The 15,903-nt window shown below is 35.5% G+C and overlaps 1 protein-coding gene across 2 annotated transcripts in view; it reads left to right on the top strand.

Annotated features, from left to right (window-relative positions):
* Positions 1-15,903, top strand: part of sema3c (sema domain, immunoglobulin domain (Ig), short basic domain, secreted, (semaphorin) 3C) — a 68,900-nt gene that overhangs the window by 37,385 nt on the left and 15,612 nt on the right. For both annotated transcript variants that reach the window (XM_006633475.3, XM_069192452.1), the window contains 10 exons: positions 1,556-1,675; positions 4,313-4,403; positions 7,538-7,657; positions 8,173-8,315; positions 8,480-8,594; positions 9,323-9,392; positions 10,806-10,950; positions 12,403-12,625; positions 13,398-13,486; positions 14,363-14,404. In XM_006633475.3, the coding sequence (XP_006633538.2) occupies positions 1,556-1,675; positions 4,313-4,403; positions 7,538-7,657; positions 8,173-8,315; positions 8,480-8,594; positions 9,323-9,392; positions 10,806-10,950; positions 12,403-12,625; positions 13,398-13,486; positions 14,363-14,404 (1,158 nt within the window). The remainder of the gene's footprint in view (positions 1-1,555; positions 1,676-4,312; positions 4,404-7,537; positions 7,658-8,172; positions 8,316-8,479; positions 8,595-9,322; positions 9,393-10,805; positions 10,951-12,402; positions 12,626-13,397; positions 13,487-14,362; positions 14,405-15,903) is intronic.

The following is a 15,903-nucleotide window of genomic DNA, read 5'->3' as shown; positions in this document are numbered from 1 at the left end:
GGCATCATAGAGAGACAACATATGTACAGAAGACACTTAAAAAGAATGAGTGAAACTCCAATGCTGTTTGTAGATGATTTTGAATCAAATGGGAATCAAGTGGGAAGACTGACAAAGCAAAATCAGTGTTCTTTCACAAGAAGGTAACATGAGCATTGAATCAATGCTCACGTCGTCAGGATGTCAGATTTCAAACCCCCAAAGAAGTTAGACAAAGTTAGACAAAGCAATCACACCAGAGGAGGCCAGAAGAAGAGTTTTACTCGTGAAGAATATGCATCAATATGAAATGGGAAATTATAGACAGAACCAGACAGAGGAAGATATTTGTGTAGGAGTTTTGCTCTTTAAGATTTAAATACAGTACTGTATGTCAAAATTCAGCAGTTAAAATCCTGTCACTGTTCCATCACTCCTATCTTGGAGTCATTGGACTGGCTTCCTGTCAGGTGTCAAGTCAATTTTAAAAAGCTTCTGCTTTAGTTAAAGGCTCTACACGGCTTGGTCTCCATCTATCTAATATTGTTTTACTCTGCTTCATGTAATCTTCACTCAGCTTATTCTGGTATGTTGTGATGAATGGTATATACATAAGTCTTTATTCAAGCACAAAGAAAATAATACACTAAAGTGAACCACATTTTGTTAAAGCAGCATCCTACAAACAAGTAAAGAAATTGAAGCAGCTTCTTTCAGTTACTTACATTTTACTGCTTTCATTGGTACAGTAGCTTACGCTTCATAGATGTAATTTGAAATTTTTGTTTCAGCAGTCTCCATGAAAACCTCCTTTAAGATTCTCTGTATTTCATTTTTATTTTCTAGCCCTATTTTTCAGACCATATCCCTAGTTTTTATGTTTTAAATTGCTTATGATATACTGTATGACATGTGTATTTATAACCACAATGCTTTCGTTCTAATTATTGTTTCAACACTGTATTTTCCCTTATTTTACGATATAAACTCTGGTAGCAATATTTCCTGAAAACCATGCAATTTAAATGTACTGGTGGGATTTTCTGACATTATGAGATGTTCAGACCTTTGCAAACTTATGTGGCAGCTAGATAAATACAATGTCAGTTTTATTGTTTTCAACTGGTCAAGCCATTTTAATGGTTAATTTTTCTTGTCAATTGACAAACACGATGCCATAAATCAACGTAAAAAAACTGTTAGAGTTTAGCAAAAATATGTTTTTCTTCTGGGAGTATTTTATAGTTTGTCTGTATTGAGGAGATGAGCAGTGTCTACTGCTGATCCAGATTCAAGACACCAACCAACTCTCAATAATCTGATATTTTACTATGCAATAGGTAAATAGTTCTACTTGCACTTGAATTTACAAACACAAAACTCTATGTACTGTAGTTAGGCACAAACAAAATGGCACTTCCCCTGATGTGTGTTTTCTTGTTTCGTAGTGCATTAAATGAAAAAGGTCTAAGAATAAAATTATAGGATTTATTACATGTAATTAGAACTTTGTTCTTGCCAGGAAATGCTTATTTTATAATGCAAAACATAAACCCATTTTTTTCTTATGTTTTAGCATGGTTGTGGAAATTTTGTGCGTGTGATCCAACCATACAACCGCACTCATTTATTTATCTGTGGCACTGGAGCATTCAGTCCTGTATGTGCTTATGTTAATAGAGGCCGAAGGTCTGAAGTAAGTATTTTTGCTCTATCTCTAATGTTTGCTTTGTTCGACATAAACTAAATTATTTAACTTAGAAAACTGGCATACAATTAGAGCAATACACAAGTATACAATTAATAATATACTGTACAGTATATTATATTGTTGAATATATATACTTATTAATTATACAGTTAATAGATATTTTAATATATATAACTTTAACTAATTACATAATTATATGCCCTGCAATGGACTGGGCCCCATCCAGGGTGTATCTTGCCTTGCTCCCATTGCTCGGCAGGATAGTCTCTGCCTCCCCTGCAATGCTTTTGGAAAAAGCGCATAGAAGATGAATGGAAGGATAATTACACAATTATAACAGAGTTCTGTTTCTTCATAGCAGGATCCACTTATCATTGATCTTAAAAGGGGATATTGATAAATTGCAAATTCTTTTCATGTAAAAAATTAAGTACTGTATGTGCTGTAATTTAGGATATTAAACTAAGATGCACAAGAGTGAAGCCCTGAATAAAAGAGGAAGGGATTGTCTAAGATGTCATTACTGAATATCCCATAAGTGCTTGATTGGGTTTAGAACTGGTGACTGAAAAGACCATAACATACAATATACTGTAGAAAACATCAATGTCATCAAATCACTGGGCATCTACTTGTGCCCTGTGGATAGAGGCGCTTTCATTCTGGAAGACACCCCTCCCAGGAAAGAAATACTGTAACATGGGATGAGGATGATCACTCAGTGTCATTAAGTAGTGATTACCATTGACTATGCCTTCTAAAGGAATCAGTGTGCTTAAGACATGCCAAGAGAATGTGTCCCACCATATTATAGAACCACCAGAACACCTTCCCTATTCTAACCATGCACTCAGGGATATAGAGTTCTTAAGGGTGGTGCCACATATCCATAAATCTATTATTGAGAATATGGTGAAGGATGATTCATCTAACCGTATCACATTCCCCCACTGCTCAGAAGTCCAAAGCCTGTGCTTTTTGCACCACTGGACTCATGAAGATGTATTTTCAGGTCTGATGAGCAGTTTGTGTACTGCAATCTAACTATACTGTAGTATCCTGCTCTTTGGAGGTCTCAGCAGACCATCTTTGATGAAACTGGCTGCTCGGCCTCCTTGGTGAAATTTGCTGTTAACTGCAGCTTTTCACCTGTTTTGCCTTGCGGTTTTATCATGATAAAGTATGCAGTTCCTCACACTATTGCCTTTTGCTGGTGACATCTTTCCCTCTCAGTTGCACACTGACATTACCTTAGATACTGTTGAAAAAATTCCCAAGTCGAACTGTCTTGGTCACTAAAGCTCCTGACAAATTTGCTCCCAGAAATCACTTTTCAAAGTTACTGATGACTCCTCTTGCAGCCATACTAGCCAAATGTGTAGGCAACCTGCCTAATATCTTTGTACATGGCTCTAAGCATGCTGGGATTTTGTCTGCTTGATTCGGACAAGAACCACACCTGCTTCCATTACACTCTGTGTCTCTCATTACATTTTTATTCATAAAAGTTTTTTTTTTCCCTGATTCATTGGGCTGTCAGTCCATGATAATCTCATGGTGTTATTTGTATAGGAAAACATTAATTTCTTATTTTCTAAAAGGTTAGCTGAGTGAATTGTCAGCTGAAGGCATTTTTTGGCCACATTCAATGTCCATGATTGACAGTTAAAGGGCAATGTTTTAACCGAAACAAATACGTAGGAAAAACCAAATAATCATACTGTATGCTGTAGGATGGATCCTTTATTTGCGTTAGATAAAAGATACTTTTACCATTCATTTTGACTGGAGACCTCTGGGTAGTCTACGCCACTGAGCTGTGGGAATAAAATCTGTTCTTTTTTCCAGAAGTTGCACATTTTGTTTGTTGGCATGATTTTCCTCAATATGCTAAGAAATGTTAGGATTTATGTAAAAGATATGAAACATTTCCATTAAAAATGGTTTATTCAACTGCTGGTTTGTTTCTCCTTTGCTATAAAATTCTATTACAACATTCTTTCCTTTACAAAAATAAAAGACTAAAAATTACAAACTTAAAATGAGGTTAAAAACCATAAAAAGGTTAGTTTTTCACTGTATGTTTTTACAATTCTAAATTTTGATACGCAAAACATTTATTTAAGCCTGTTATTAACACAATTTAAAAGTTATACTATGACTCTTATTGTACTAGATCTCAGCATCCTCTGAGAAACTGATGAAACATTATATACAGTATACAGCTGCCAAAAAGTGCAGTAGCAGTTCATGCTTTTAATTGAGATATTGGAATCAATTTGAAACTTCCTGGAAAAAAATATAATAAAGCTGAAAATTAAAATCCTCAAATTAAAAGAATCCATGCTACATATGCTGAATTTTAGTCTAGTTGATGAAGCATATAAAGTGAGTGAGGAAGATTTAATATTCCAATTAAAGCACATAGAGTAAATAGAAGTTCTGTGACACTTATTTTTATTCAACAGTACTCCCGTAATGCCAGTGCTTTCCATTCACATCACATTTACTGGAATTGTTCTGTTTTCCCATTTAAAATACTCAATAGGTGGAGGGATTGGAATTGAATTCTTAAAATTCCACAACCATGCTGTATGTTTTATGTCTCCATTTTCCTTTTAGGAACAAGTATTTTATGTTGACTCCAAGGCTGAATCTGGAAAAGGGAGGTGCTCTTTCAATCCCAATGTTAACACAGTCTCAGTTATGATCAGTAAGTAAAATGGCAGAATTGTTTGTCTAGATCTTTCCATTCCTCTGGCTGTATATACTGATCATTTTTCTTCCCTAGCCTCATTTGTCTGACCCTGTGCCCTGTCAGTCAGGAACAGGCTTTGAAGTCTTGTGGGTTCAGCAGTGTCAAGTTCATGTTGATACAGTCAGCATAAGGTGTCACATGCACAGCTCATTTTACAGTCACCCCAGCCAAAATTTCATTAGAATGACTTCTCTGGGTAGTTGCTACCAACCCAAATAGAGTGAAGCTCATTGTTTTATTATTATACAAATGTATAAACATGCCCAGCACTGAATCAAGACATTTACACTTTGATGGAGATCCGTTCCAGTTTTAAAAAAGTATGTCCATTTTAAGTGTGAAAAACTAGACAGAATACGATCATTTTGCTGTCAACAAGTCTCAGTCCCGCTGTTCTGGGGTGTAGCCAGAAATGACAGCCAATTGCTTGAAATTAAATTCTGCATGACAAAATCCAACGGAATCCAACCATGAAACAGAGAAATACATACTAAGACAAGAAAAAAAAACAGAATAAAAAGCAGACTTTCTTCTTCTTTCCATTATATACTTTTTTGTTTGGTCTATCTTTCATGATCCCAGAAGGAAATGTGAATAAGATATTGAAACAGTTCCAGAAAAAGTGTCATCCTTTTAGTTTAAATGTTTTTCATAGCTTTCGACTATTGTCACCCTTTATGAAACTAAAGGGAGCATGTTTGAGAAAATAAAAAAGAAAGCTGCATGTGTAACGCCCCTGAAGAGGGAAATGATTAAATACTCAGTCACTCAACTCGTTGTTTTCTCATAAGTGGCTTTTAGTGCGAATGAGGAAAGGCAAAGGGAGCTCACTCTCGCTGTGTTTCACAGACATAGGTAGAAAATTACCTTTCGAAAGTGAATGCAGACTACGGGTAGATAACAGATAAACAGTTTGAACAAAATAACATCCCAGTGAAAATGATATGAAATAACAGCGTCTGTTACAACCCATTACCTGTGCTATATTTACATACCTACAGGTGAGTCCCCTCTTCACTAGGTGTTTCGGCATTACTTACTATACCTTCTAGAGGGAGTGCCAGCCAGGTTAATCAGGCATGACCTGAGACAGGTAGTTGAACCATTGATCTTTCTTCTTCTGCCAAAGCCATTATGATGCCTTCTCTGCCTCGCTTTGCAATTTCTTTTTTGACACTGGCCTCTTGTGCCCAGCATCTTCAGTGCCCTCAACATCAGTTTTCTTGGGAAACCACTTGTTGCAACTTCCACTGGCAGGCACTTGAATTTCCATCCCTTCAGATTGTACTTTTCCACCAAGGGCTGGTACTTGAGCAAGTTTCCTCTCATACTGTATGCCTTCTCCATACCCTCCTTCCATGGAATCATCAGTGCCAACATGATAATGTTCTTTGTAGCTCTTGGCCAAATGAACAGTTCTTGTCTACATGTTGTGTTGACTGTCTCCTGTGAGAAGGTAAGGCGCTGTCAGATGTCTGCCTTTACTTCCCACTGCAGCCATCCCTAGCAAATGTATCTCTTTGGCATTAGAGATCTTCTCCCTGCTTCTAATAAACTGGAAGAAAGTGGGTCCTTTCTGGATCTTTTTGCATTTCCACATAGCTTTCTCCAGATGGCCCATCAATGATGGATTGACTTTGTCATGTCTCCAGTGGTACCTTCCCTCTCCAGTGTGTGCAGCTTAGATCTTATTTTAGCCCCCCAGGTATCAAGGTTTGTGGGACTAGTTAGGACATCATACACACTGTGGAGCAAGAATAATGTTCTGTTGGTCTCCATGGACCACATATCTGCCCACATGATCTGATCTTCCTCTCTTTGATTCCTTCCCACTGTGTTCAACTCCCTTGCTGTCTCATCCCAAATGCTTGTGCAAACCTACCCTCTTCTTATGTACACCATATTTCTAACAGTGTACCAAGCCTTTTCTCTCCCTCAGGTTAGCTTTTGCCCAGCTCTTCCTTTGGACACAACCAGTTCCTAACTTTCCTGTGGCCACTGTCCCCAAAATATTTTTGTGGTGTAGCCTGCACTCCGCTTCATTGACTGCCCTTTGGCTGACCATTTCCTGCCTATGCAAACTTCTGTTCTGGTGATACTTACTTTACTATCCTTACAGTCACGCAGGAACAGGACCTGCCTTGCCTTAGCTTCCTGGATCTCTTCGGCTAGTCCCGTTGAATGTAGCTGTAAATTGGTGCCTGTGCTGTACGGATATACACTACTAAAGCTCTTTGGTACTCCTCACCATCTTCACAGGTAACTACTAATATTTCTTTCCATCTCTTCAACTCTTGTTATTGGGCAGTCAGAAAACAAAGAGGGGTAAGACCTTGTTGGTAACACTGAGCTTTTTACTTCGCCGGAAGGTCACTTTTCGCCACTCTCTAATCCAATCCTCTGCTTGTTTCACTATCCTCCACGTGCTCACTGTATCTTTCAGTGTGTCATTGAACCACTTTCCCAGGCTCTTCAGTGGCTTTTCTGAGAGTGTTGGTATTTCCCTTCTCCAGTAGGAAACCAGATGCTATTATCCACTCTCTTTTTCTTTAGCACCAGGCTCCTGCACTTACCGGCCTTAAAAGAAATCCTGACCCATCTGTATAACCCTTCCAGGTCTTCCAACATCCACTTCCCTCTGATGACTGATCATATTGTTATTGTCATGTCATCCATAAAGGCTCGTATTGGTGGTTGGGGTACTTTGACCACATCATCGATCCTCAGTCAGCTTGGTCTTTCAGCAGGCTTCACAAGGAGATTTATCACAAACAAGATAACAGAGATTGCATAGCATGTCACAATCTCCGCCATCAGTTTTGACACAATGAATATTCTATTTAGAAAAAGTAGAATTAGAATTTTTAGATTTTGATCATTTGCATTAATCATAGTGTTCCATATATACATTTTACAAAGTTTTAATTGGAAAATCAAATCACTGTCCATTAAATAGCAAAAAGGGTTGACTTTGCTTTTATCCAAACCCACACCACATAAATAAAAATATATAAGAAATAATAGATATGAATGCCATTTGCTGTTGTGTTCTAATTCTAAGATATACTATACATCTACTTTTCTTTTAGATGAAGAGCTCTTTTCAGGAATGTATATTGACTTCATGGGAACAGATGCTGCCATTTTTAGAAGTGTTACCAAAAGAAACGCAATAAGAACAGACCAGCATAACTCAAAGTGGCTGAGTGGTATGAATTGTAAAGATATTTTTTTTCTGCCGAAGCATGTCGATTTTGTTGCAACATAGTATCAACAAAAGAGTTGAAAAACAGTCCTTGAAACTGAGGATTTTCAGTGAAGTCATTTCCTTCTTTCACTGCATCATTTTTAAAAAAGCATTCATGTTTTAAAAATTCATTAGTGAACAAAAACAACATAATGCATCATACTGTGTGAAATAATGTATTGTCAGCTACAATTTAAAAACAAGCATTTGGGATAACTTTGTAAATGGCAGTGACCATTTCAATAGAGTTTTATAAATGACTTACAAAAAATAAATATCATACCTCATTTTTTAAATTAATCTTTTTTTGAATAATTTAATATGTTAACATTTAACATGTTGAATAGATCATACATATCAATTAACATAACTGAATAAAATCCGAAAGATATTAACTTTTCTAGTGACGTGGTATTATACTAGATTGTTTTAATACGTTTAATAAGTTTACAACCCAGTTTTCTGCATATCTTCCAGAACCTATCTTTATTGATGCACAGCTGATTCCTGACGGCTCAGATCCCAATGATGCTAAACTATACTTCTTCTTCAGAGAAAGACTGACAGACAACAATGGAAACACTAAACACATTCACACCATGGTGGCTAGAATATGCCCAGTAAGCACACATGATTCATTAAGTTAACCAAGACATTGTCTTTTGATGCCAATGGAAATAACAATGGCTCTATGTTTGAGTAAATTATATATACCAAGTCATACTAATAAAATGCTGCCAAAATGTCGCTGACGTTTGGACATTTCTTCTTTGTGTTCTTTCAGAATGACATTGGAGGTCAGCGCAGTCTGGTGAATAAGTGGACAACATTTCTCAAGGCCAGGCTGGTGTGTTCAGTTGTGGAGGAGGATGGCACAGAGACATTTTTTGATGAACTGGGTAAGGAAAACATTCATAAATATAATTGCATTAATTTAAAAGAACACAACAACCTTTACATGAATGTATTCACATTTATGACTTGTTTTTAAAATGTAAATCAGCAAATGTTTTGCCCACTATACCCTAAAGTTGAATAGTTTTTATCTCTCAGCCCCATGCTGTTCCATAGTTGAAGGCAAACTTTGCCACTTGAGTCCAGTCAAGCTAACTTACAGTAGATGTGGAGTAGCTGTTACTGCTCTGCATGCCACACTGTGGAGTCATGAGTTCAAATCCCAGACAGGATGCTGGTTTTGTACCCTTGAGCAAGGTACTTAATTCTAATTGCTGCACTAAGTGCATTGTTGTCGAAATGGATACTCACCAGGTTGTCATTGTATATGAGAATGTGTTCTTCAATGGCTTATCTGGTTAAATGAATGATTACATTCTATAAATAGCATTAAAAGTGAACACAATTAAGTGCTTAAGTTGATGGGTGCAATAGGTTTTATTTATACCTCACATTCCTGCATGTGTCCTACACTAGGTGTCCAGAGCTGTCACTCAGCTCTCTCCCCCGTTCAAGGTTCCGGATACTTTAGTACATGATCGTCTGCAGTAATCCCATTTTATAAATGTTGTACTGTAATCTACTGGCATTGTGAAAATGCCTTTTGAAAATGTACTATTGATTTGTTCAATAATAATGTTGCCTATAACAGAGATTTTTTCTTCCCTTTCAGAGGATATATTTTTGCTGGAAACAGAAAACCCTAAGAATCTCTTAGTTTTTGGGGTTTTCACATCTTCAAGGTAAGCTAACTGGAAATGCATATAATAGCAGAATGTCTTACAACCATGTCAGATCCTCAAGAGAAAAAGAGGCAATAAGGACTTAAAAATGCACACATTTTATCCTAGAATAATACTGTAAATAAATAATTTACTCTCTTTTGTAACTATGTTAAATGTTGCTGTTTCTTCTTTTGATTAGCCAGGTTTGCATATATTAGTCATTTATTTTTCTTTAACTATAAAAGATTATAAGTGTTGCAATTCATGATTAGAATAAATTGAATGTATATGTTTTGTGGCCGTGTTTGGTACGGATTCCTTAGCTGCTTTATCTAATGTAATACCTATTTAATGAGGAGTACAATGATTATGGAAGGCCTTTACTACAGGGATACTTTTACTTTGATCTGTCAGGTCCAGCTGAATTGATTAATTGATGTGACATGTGGTTAGAATGTGTGATATCCCAATCTGCCCAGCTTCAAAATCACTTTCTTCTTGATATCCTTGAAACAGAATTTTTGGTCTGGTCCATAAAATATGCAGTTTTTTGCCAAACTAAACAAATGGAGCTTTGCCCTCCTATTCAATATTATTCATACGATATACTTCTTCCTTTTACTCTTAAACCTGTCTGTGTTTTTCTTCTGAACAAAGGTTTTCTGTCTGATTTTACCACTGCACATTTTGATTGACTGAACCGCATAATACTTTTAGGAAAGGGGTGAATTGAACTATGCACTTAAATCCCTGAATAATTTATAACATGTATCAAACAAAATCACTTTATTTTATCTAAGAAAAACATTGGGTGGTTGATAAGAGGAAACATTCAGTTAAAAGTGCTAAGGCCAAGATTAGTACAGAGATTTTTGTAATATATTATAATATTACTATAAAGAAAAAATATGTCATTGTAAACTTTGATTTTATTTTGCCTTAAATATATCATCTGTAGAAACGTGTAACATTAAAATAGTTTATAGATACTATTTTATTCAATAACTTGAAATTTCTTCTACTTAGTGAAAATATTTTGAAACTGTGGTTAATTTTTAACATTAGTAGTACAAAGTTTTATTTCTTGTTGTAATTAAAAGTTTGATTAACATGTTAATTACTCAATACTCGGTTTTTCAAAAACATTTTTGTCCACATGCTTACCTGATTTCATGACCTATAGTACACAAAATAATTTAATGCCAACATATTTTTTTAATGTGTGTCATATTGACATGAACTAAACTATGATATTTAAAAGTCCAATGGAGCATGTATTAAAAATCTAATGATACTATTTCATACTGTTTTTATGTTTTATTCACACAGAGAATATCTTTGGAAAACTTAAAGATTTAATTTATGTTAAACAATATTATAAATCATGTCCACCAACCCTCTGATATGGAATGTGATTTTTTATATCTCCAGTTCAGTGTTCAGGGGCTCAGCAGTGTGTGTTTACAATATGGCAGATATCCTAACTGTATTTAACGGCCCATTTGCGCACAAAGAAGGCCCAAACCATCAATGGGTTGCATACCAAGGCAGAATTCCTTACCCGAGACCTGGTACAGTAAGTAATGAGCCATTCTTATAAGGGTTTCCAGAACCTGTGCATAACACAAGACTGTGTATAAAAGGGTTGTTTAACAGCTTTTTACACTTAAGAATATAATTGACTACAAAAGAGAAGACAGCATTCTGACCATCTAGCCTGTTTGGTTGTCAGCTCCACATCCCTTTGAGTAAACAAGTGCCTGCTATTCTTGATTTTAACCAATGCATCAATGACCAATGCACTTGACACATAGCAATTAACCCATAATAGCAAATGTAAAGGATTTTATGTTTTTTGGCCAAAAGGGCTGATAATCTAGACCTAGCAGGAGCTGTAAATATGGACTTACCCATCTGTTAGGGCAAACAAATGGAATTGGCAGTGATCACTGATTACTTAAACCTGCTGAAGGAACCAATAGAACATCTGAGTGTGAAAGGCAATAAAGTTAGATATCAAAGGCCCCATGCAATGACCTTATTGTTTTGATCATTCTTGTGAAAGCAAAGGATTTTTTTTTTAACTTTAAATTTGGTTTGCATTACTCACATTTCTTGGCTGAAACTGAAAGAAAAAGAACTCATTCCATAAAATAAATAGGAACACAAAAGTGAGGAATATAGTATGTTCAGAAAATAACACTCAGCGGCTTGCTTTTATGTTTTATACAGTATGCAGACACATTGACATCCTCTTGGATGTCTCCCTGTTTCTAATAAAACTGCGTTATTAAAATCCTAATTCCAGATAAACCGCATGTTTGTACAAGATACATTTTAAAACCTTAAAACTTTAAAACCTTATTTGTCTCCTGAAATCTTGAAAGGACTTTTGTGAATAGCACCCTGTTATAGCTGATCTGAGAGATATTATATCATAATTGTAGAATTGTACCTGTATATACTGTACAGTAGGAATGTAACAAAAGTTTATCGAGCATGAATTGATAGCTGTTGATATTCTGCTTGCTTGATTTTCCTTACATTAGCCACTAAAAGAGCTCTAACACTTAGTTAAAAGAGCTCTAACGCTGTGGTTAATAAAATAACAGGGATCATTAAAACAATTTGACCCTTCAATCAGTGCATTTACTTTCTAGTCTTAACTATTATTTTTAGATTTTGTATTTTATTTAGCATTGGTATAGGTTTTGACTCAAAGAATCTATTGTATTAAGAATATATATGTGTTAAATGTATAATACAATGAAACATTACGTTTCAACAATCCTACATTTAACAATTACAAAATCAATTGCATAACTTTCATAATTATTATTAATATGTTTTGTGTAAATTAATTTCTGAATTTTCATAACTCCTTAAGTTGTATTTTTTTCAGTTAAATCCACTTATGTAACATTAGCAAGTTGACTTTTGGTTGCCTTCTAGCTTCAAGCCTAGTGAAATCAACCTTAATACTTTGAACAGATTCATTAACGTTAAGACATTCATTTACTGTTAACAGTGCCCTGGAGGAGCCTTCACACCAAATATATTGACGACCAAGGATTTCCCAGATGACGTAGTTACATTCATTAGGAATCACCCTGTCATGTACAATCCCATCTACCCAATAAACAAGGAACCACTTGTTGTGAGAAGTCAAGCAGATTATAAATATACAGCAGTAGCAGTCGACCAAGTAATTGCTGCAGATGGAAGATATCATGTGTTGTTTCTTGGAACAGGTAGAAATGATGTTACTAGTGCATGTTTCTGTGTGGCTGCATGTTCAAATGAGTAGTACTGAATCTAAAAAGAAACGTTTGTGGTACATTTACAATGCATTTCTTACATATATTCCTCTTATAATATTACATTTAAATTTATAGTTTCAGCTTTTTAAAGATTTTAAGAAAGGATTTTTACACATACATTTTAAGATACACATCATTTTAAGTATAATGCATTCTGTGCTGTCTATCCACACCCAATATACCCTTTAGAGAGTCTGGCTTAAAGTTAATAGGATGTTAATTCACATCTGGTGATGATTACCATGCTTGCATATTTACTGCATTGTTGAAATAATGCCAGTAATGTCTGGCTCTATGTGACTGCTTCATGACTTCTCTTGGCAATTTCCAGTAGCTTTTCCAAAACGTTTCATAAACAGAAAACATTCCAACAGTCTGTGCTCTTTTTCAAAGCCTGGATGTTCTTTCAGAAACACATGATAATGAAATGGAGAAAAAAATGCCTTTGAATTATTGAAGCCAGTGCAGTACAACATTGTTCATAATGAAAATAAATAAAGTAGGAAAAAGCTAATAAGTTTATTCAGCTTAAATGTACTTTTTACAATTCTTTTCCCATTTTTCCTAAGTGACGACAATGCTTTGTCAAATGTGTACATGAAGGAAAGTATTTGTTCATTGCATTTATTTTGACATTTTAGGATTTTATTTAATGGAAATTTACCTCCTGGTACCTTTGATTAACAGCATGATTATATTTCAGATAAAGGAACAGTCCAGAAAGTGATTGTCCTTCCAACTAACAGAACACAAGAGAAGGAGCTTATCTTAGAAGAGCTGGAAGTCTTCAAGGTTTGGATTGCTCGTCTAACTTCACAGGGGTACTGTACAGATTAAAGCATTTACAAGGGAAGCATTGGCAGAAATACAAAGAAAAAACAAATGAATGTACTGTATCAAAATGTTCGGGTTACCTGGGAGCCAGCCAACTGAGGAGCACAATCATGGCAAAACCTTTTAAGCCATGTGGAAAACATCTTGAGGTTTTTGTGGAATGTGTGATGCAGGTTTTAAATCCATACAACCTTTTTTATAACTACACTAAGTTTTGCTCTCTGTAACCTAAAGAAAGGTAATTCAGCAGTTTTAAGTCCTATCTACAACCTTTTGTAGTCTGAATGTTGAACATTCTTAATAGTTCTAACCTCTAAAAATGTATAATCAACAGATACTAATATTCAAAACACATAGAGTATAAGCAATTCTGCCTCTATAAATGATTGAATAATTGAACAATAGATAACTGTACTTTGTTGTTACATTTCAGTGGGAAAATACTTGATTCGTTTACAAGCATTGTATGATGAAAGACTCAGTATAAATAACAAAGACATCTAAGACATTGCATATCATTAATTGAGCATAAGAAATTAACTAAACATGTTCTTTTTATTGCACCTTCTAAATTACACAAGTACTGTATGTTCAATTTCACTCGTTTATTAAATGATTAAGATGTGACTTACTCATTACATTTTTTAGATATCCAAAGTAAATACAGCAGCAGTCCTTTAATTTTACAATCAGATTTAAAAATTGGATAGTGATGACATTTTTGGCAGCCTGTCATAAATGTTATATAATTGGAAACTGTTTTAACATAGAAATCGTATGAATCATGAAAACAATACCTTAGATTACTTATTTGCTAACTTTCCTGTTTTTCAGAATCGTGCTCCTGTCACAACTGTGAGAATCTCTTCCAAAAAGGTAAAAAGGAAAAATAGTTTTTTACAGCCTTGAAGTGAATATTGATCTGTGTCTGATAGGATTAAGCTTAGATGTGCCTTGGAAACTGTATATTTTAATTCTATTGTCGCAGTACTGTATGTGTATATTGACTTAACAAATTATCCTTACTATAAATATAATCTTCTTTTTTTCACACCCAGTCATATGTATCTAATGAGAAGTCACTACTGATACTTTGAGTGAGATTTCCATTCTAATTAGCCATTCCATCAAAATATTTGTTTAGTTAAATGTCCTAAGGCATAATGTAAATAAATCAGCTGCTGATACTCATCAGTTTGACGCAGTCTTCCAAGTACAATACGTCACTCTTGGGATTTTGAATGTAATGTTTCCCTCCCATACTGTATTTCCTTGGAGATGAGCTATAAGAACATAAGAGTCATTTGGAGGACACAAAACATATACTAAAACATATACTAATATGTCTCAACCAGTTAGGCCACTTGCACAGTGCACTGGTTGAACTCTATACTCCTTCTTCAGTCCCTTATGCAATTGCAGCCCCTTGATTCTTCAGGAAACCTGCAGTAAGATAGATCCTGCTCCTCTAATCAGTGATCAGTAGGAAATACTCTTTTTTACCACACTGTAACTCTGTAAACTCATGACAGTTTTTGCATGTTGCTATCAACTGAAAACAAAAACTCTAACTAGAGGTAAAAATGTCCTCGTGGATAACAAAATTTGGGAGGGTGGATGTAAGGACACTCCAAGTCACCCAGTTGTGACAATTTTTTAATTAATTCTAAAAGCTTGGAGGCATATAAAATACTTCTATCACAGCCTCAATGTTAACTAGTATGTCGCCAACACCAAAGCTACAAAGTGACCAATTGTTGAATTACCCTATATAACAACAGGAACTCTGCCTCAGGTCTGTTAAGTCAATGCACATTCTAGAGGGAATAAAATTAAATGTTATATAATATAACAGGAGACAATGAAACATGGACGGGAATATTTAATCCTGAAACCATTATACTTGCTGAAGAATGAGGCTGCCTAGACCCTCCCCATCCCGGTTTTGCGAGTATTGAGCCAGGGAGCTGCTGCAAAAGTGTAGATGGAAGATGGTACTGTGGATTGGAAGTTTGACCAGAAAGGGAAACCTGAGAGATCGTATTGAGGGCACAGGGCTGCTGTGTTTGAGGCATTGAGGCTGAAAGGGCAAGAGTAACTCTGGTCCTCAATGGGCAAAATGAAGGTAAGGTCTCAGGAGCACCAAATGTGAGACATGTCTGCATGCGACAGAGTGAGATGCAGAATGTTTGGTATGAAAGAAAATTGATACAGGAAGTCCCTAGTGTGAGACACAGGTTGTGGAAGTGTGAGATTAGGATCTAACCTTCCTCCCAAATTTTTATTATAATTTTGTTATAATTATAATAGTGATGTTCACTCTTGATCCTGGTCCTGAGCTAACATGTCTTCAGGTTTTCATTCCAATCTGGACT

Source organism: Lepisosteus oculatus, chromosome 7, assembly GCF_040954835.1.
Source record: "Lepisosteus oculatus isolate fLepOcu1 chromosome 7, fLepOcu1.hap2, whole genome shotgun sequence".
Classification (NCBI taxonomy): Eukaryota; Metazoa; Chordata; class Actinopteri; order Semionotiformes; family Lepisosteidae; genus Lepisosteus; species Lepisosteus oculatus.
This window is presented reverse-complemented; position numbering and strand designations above follow the sequence as displayed.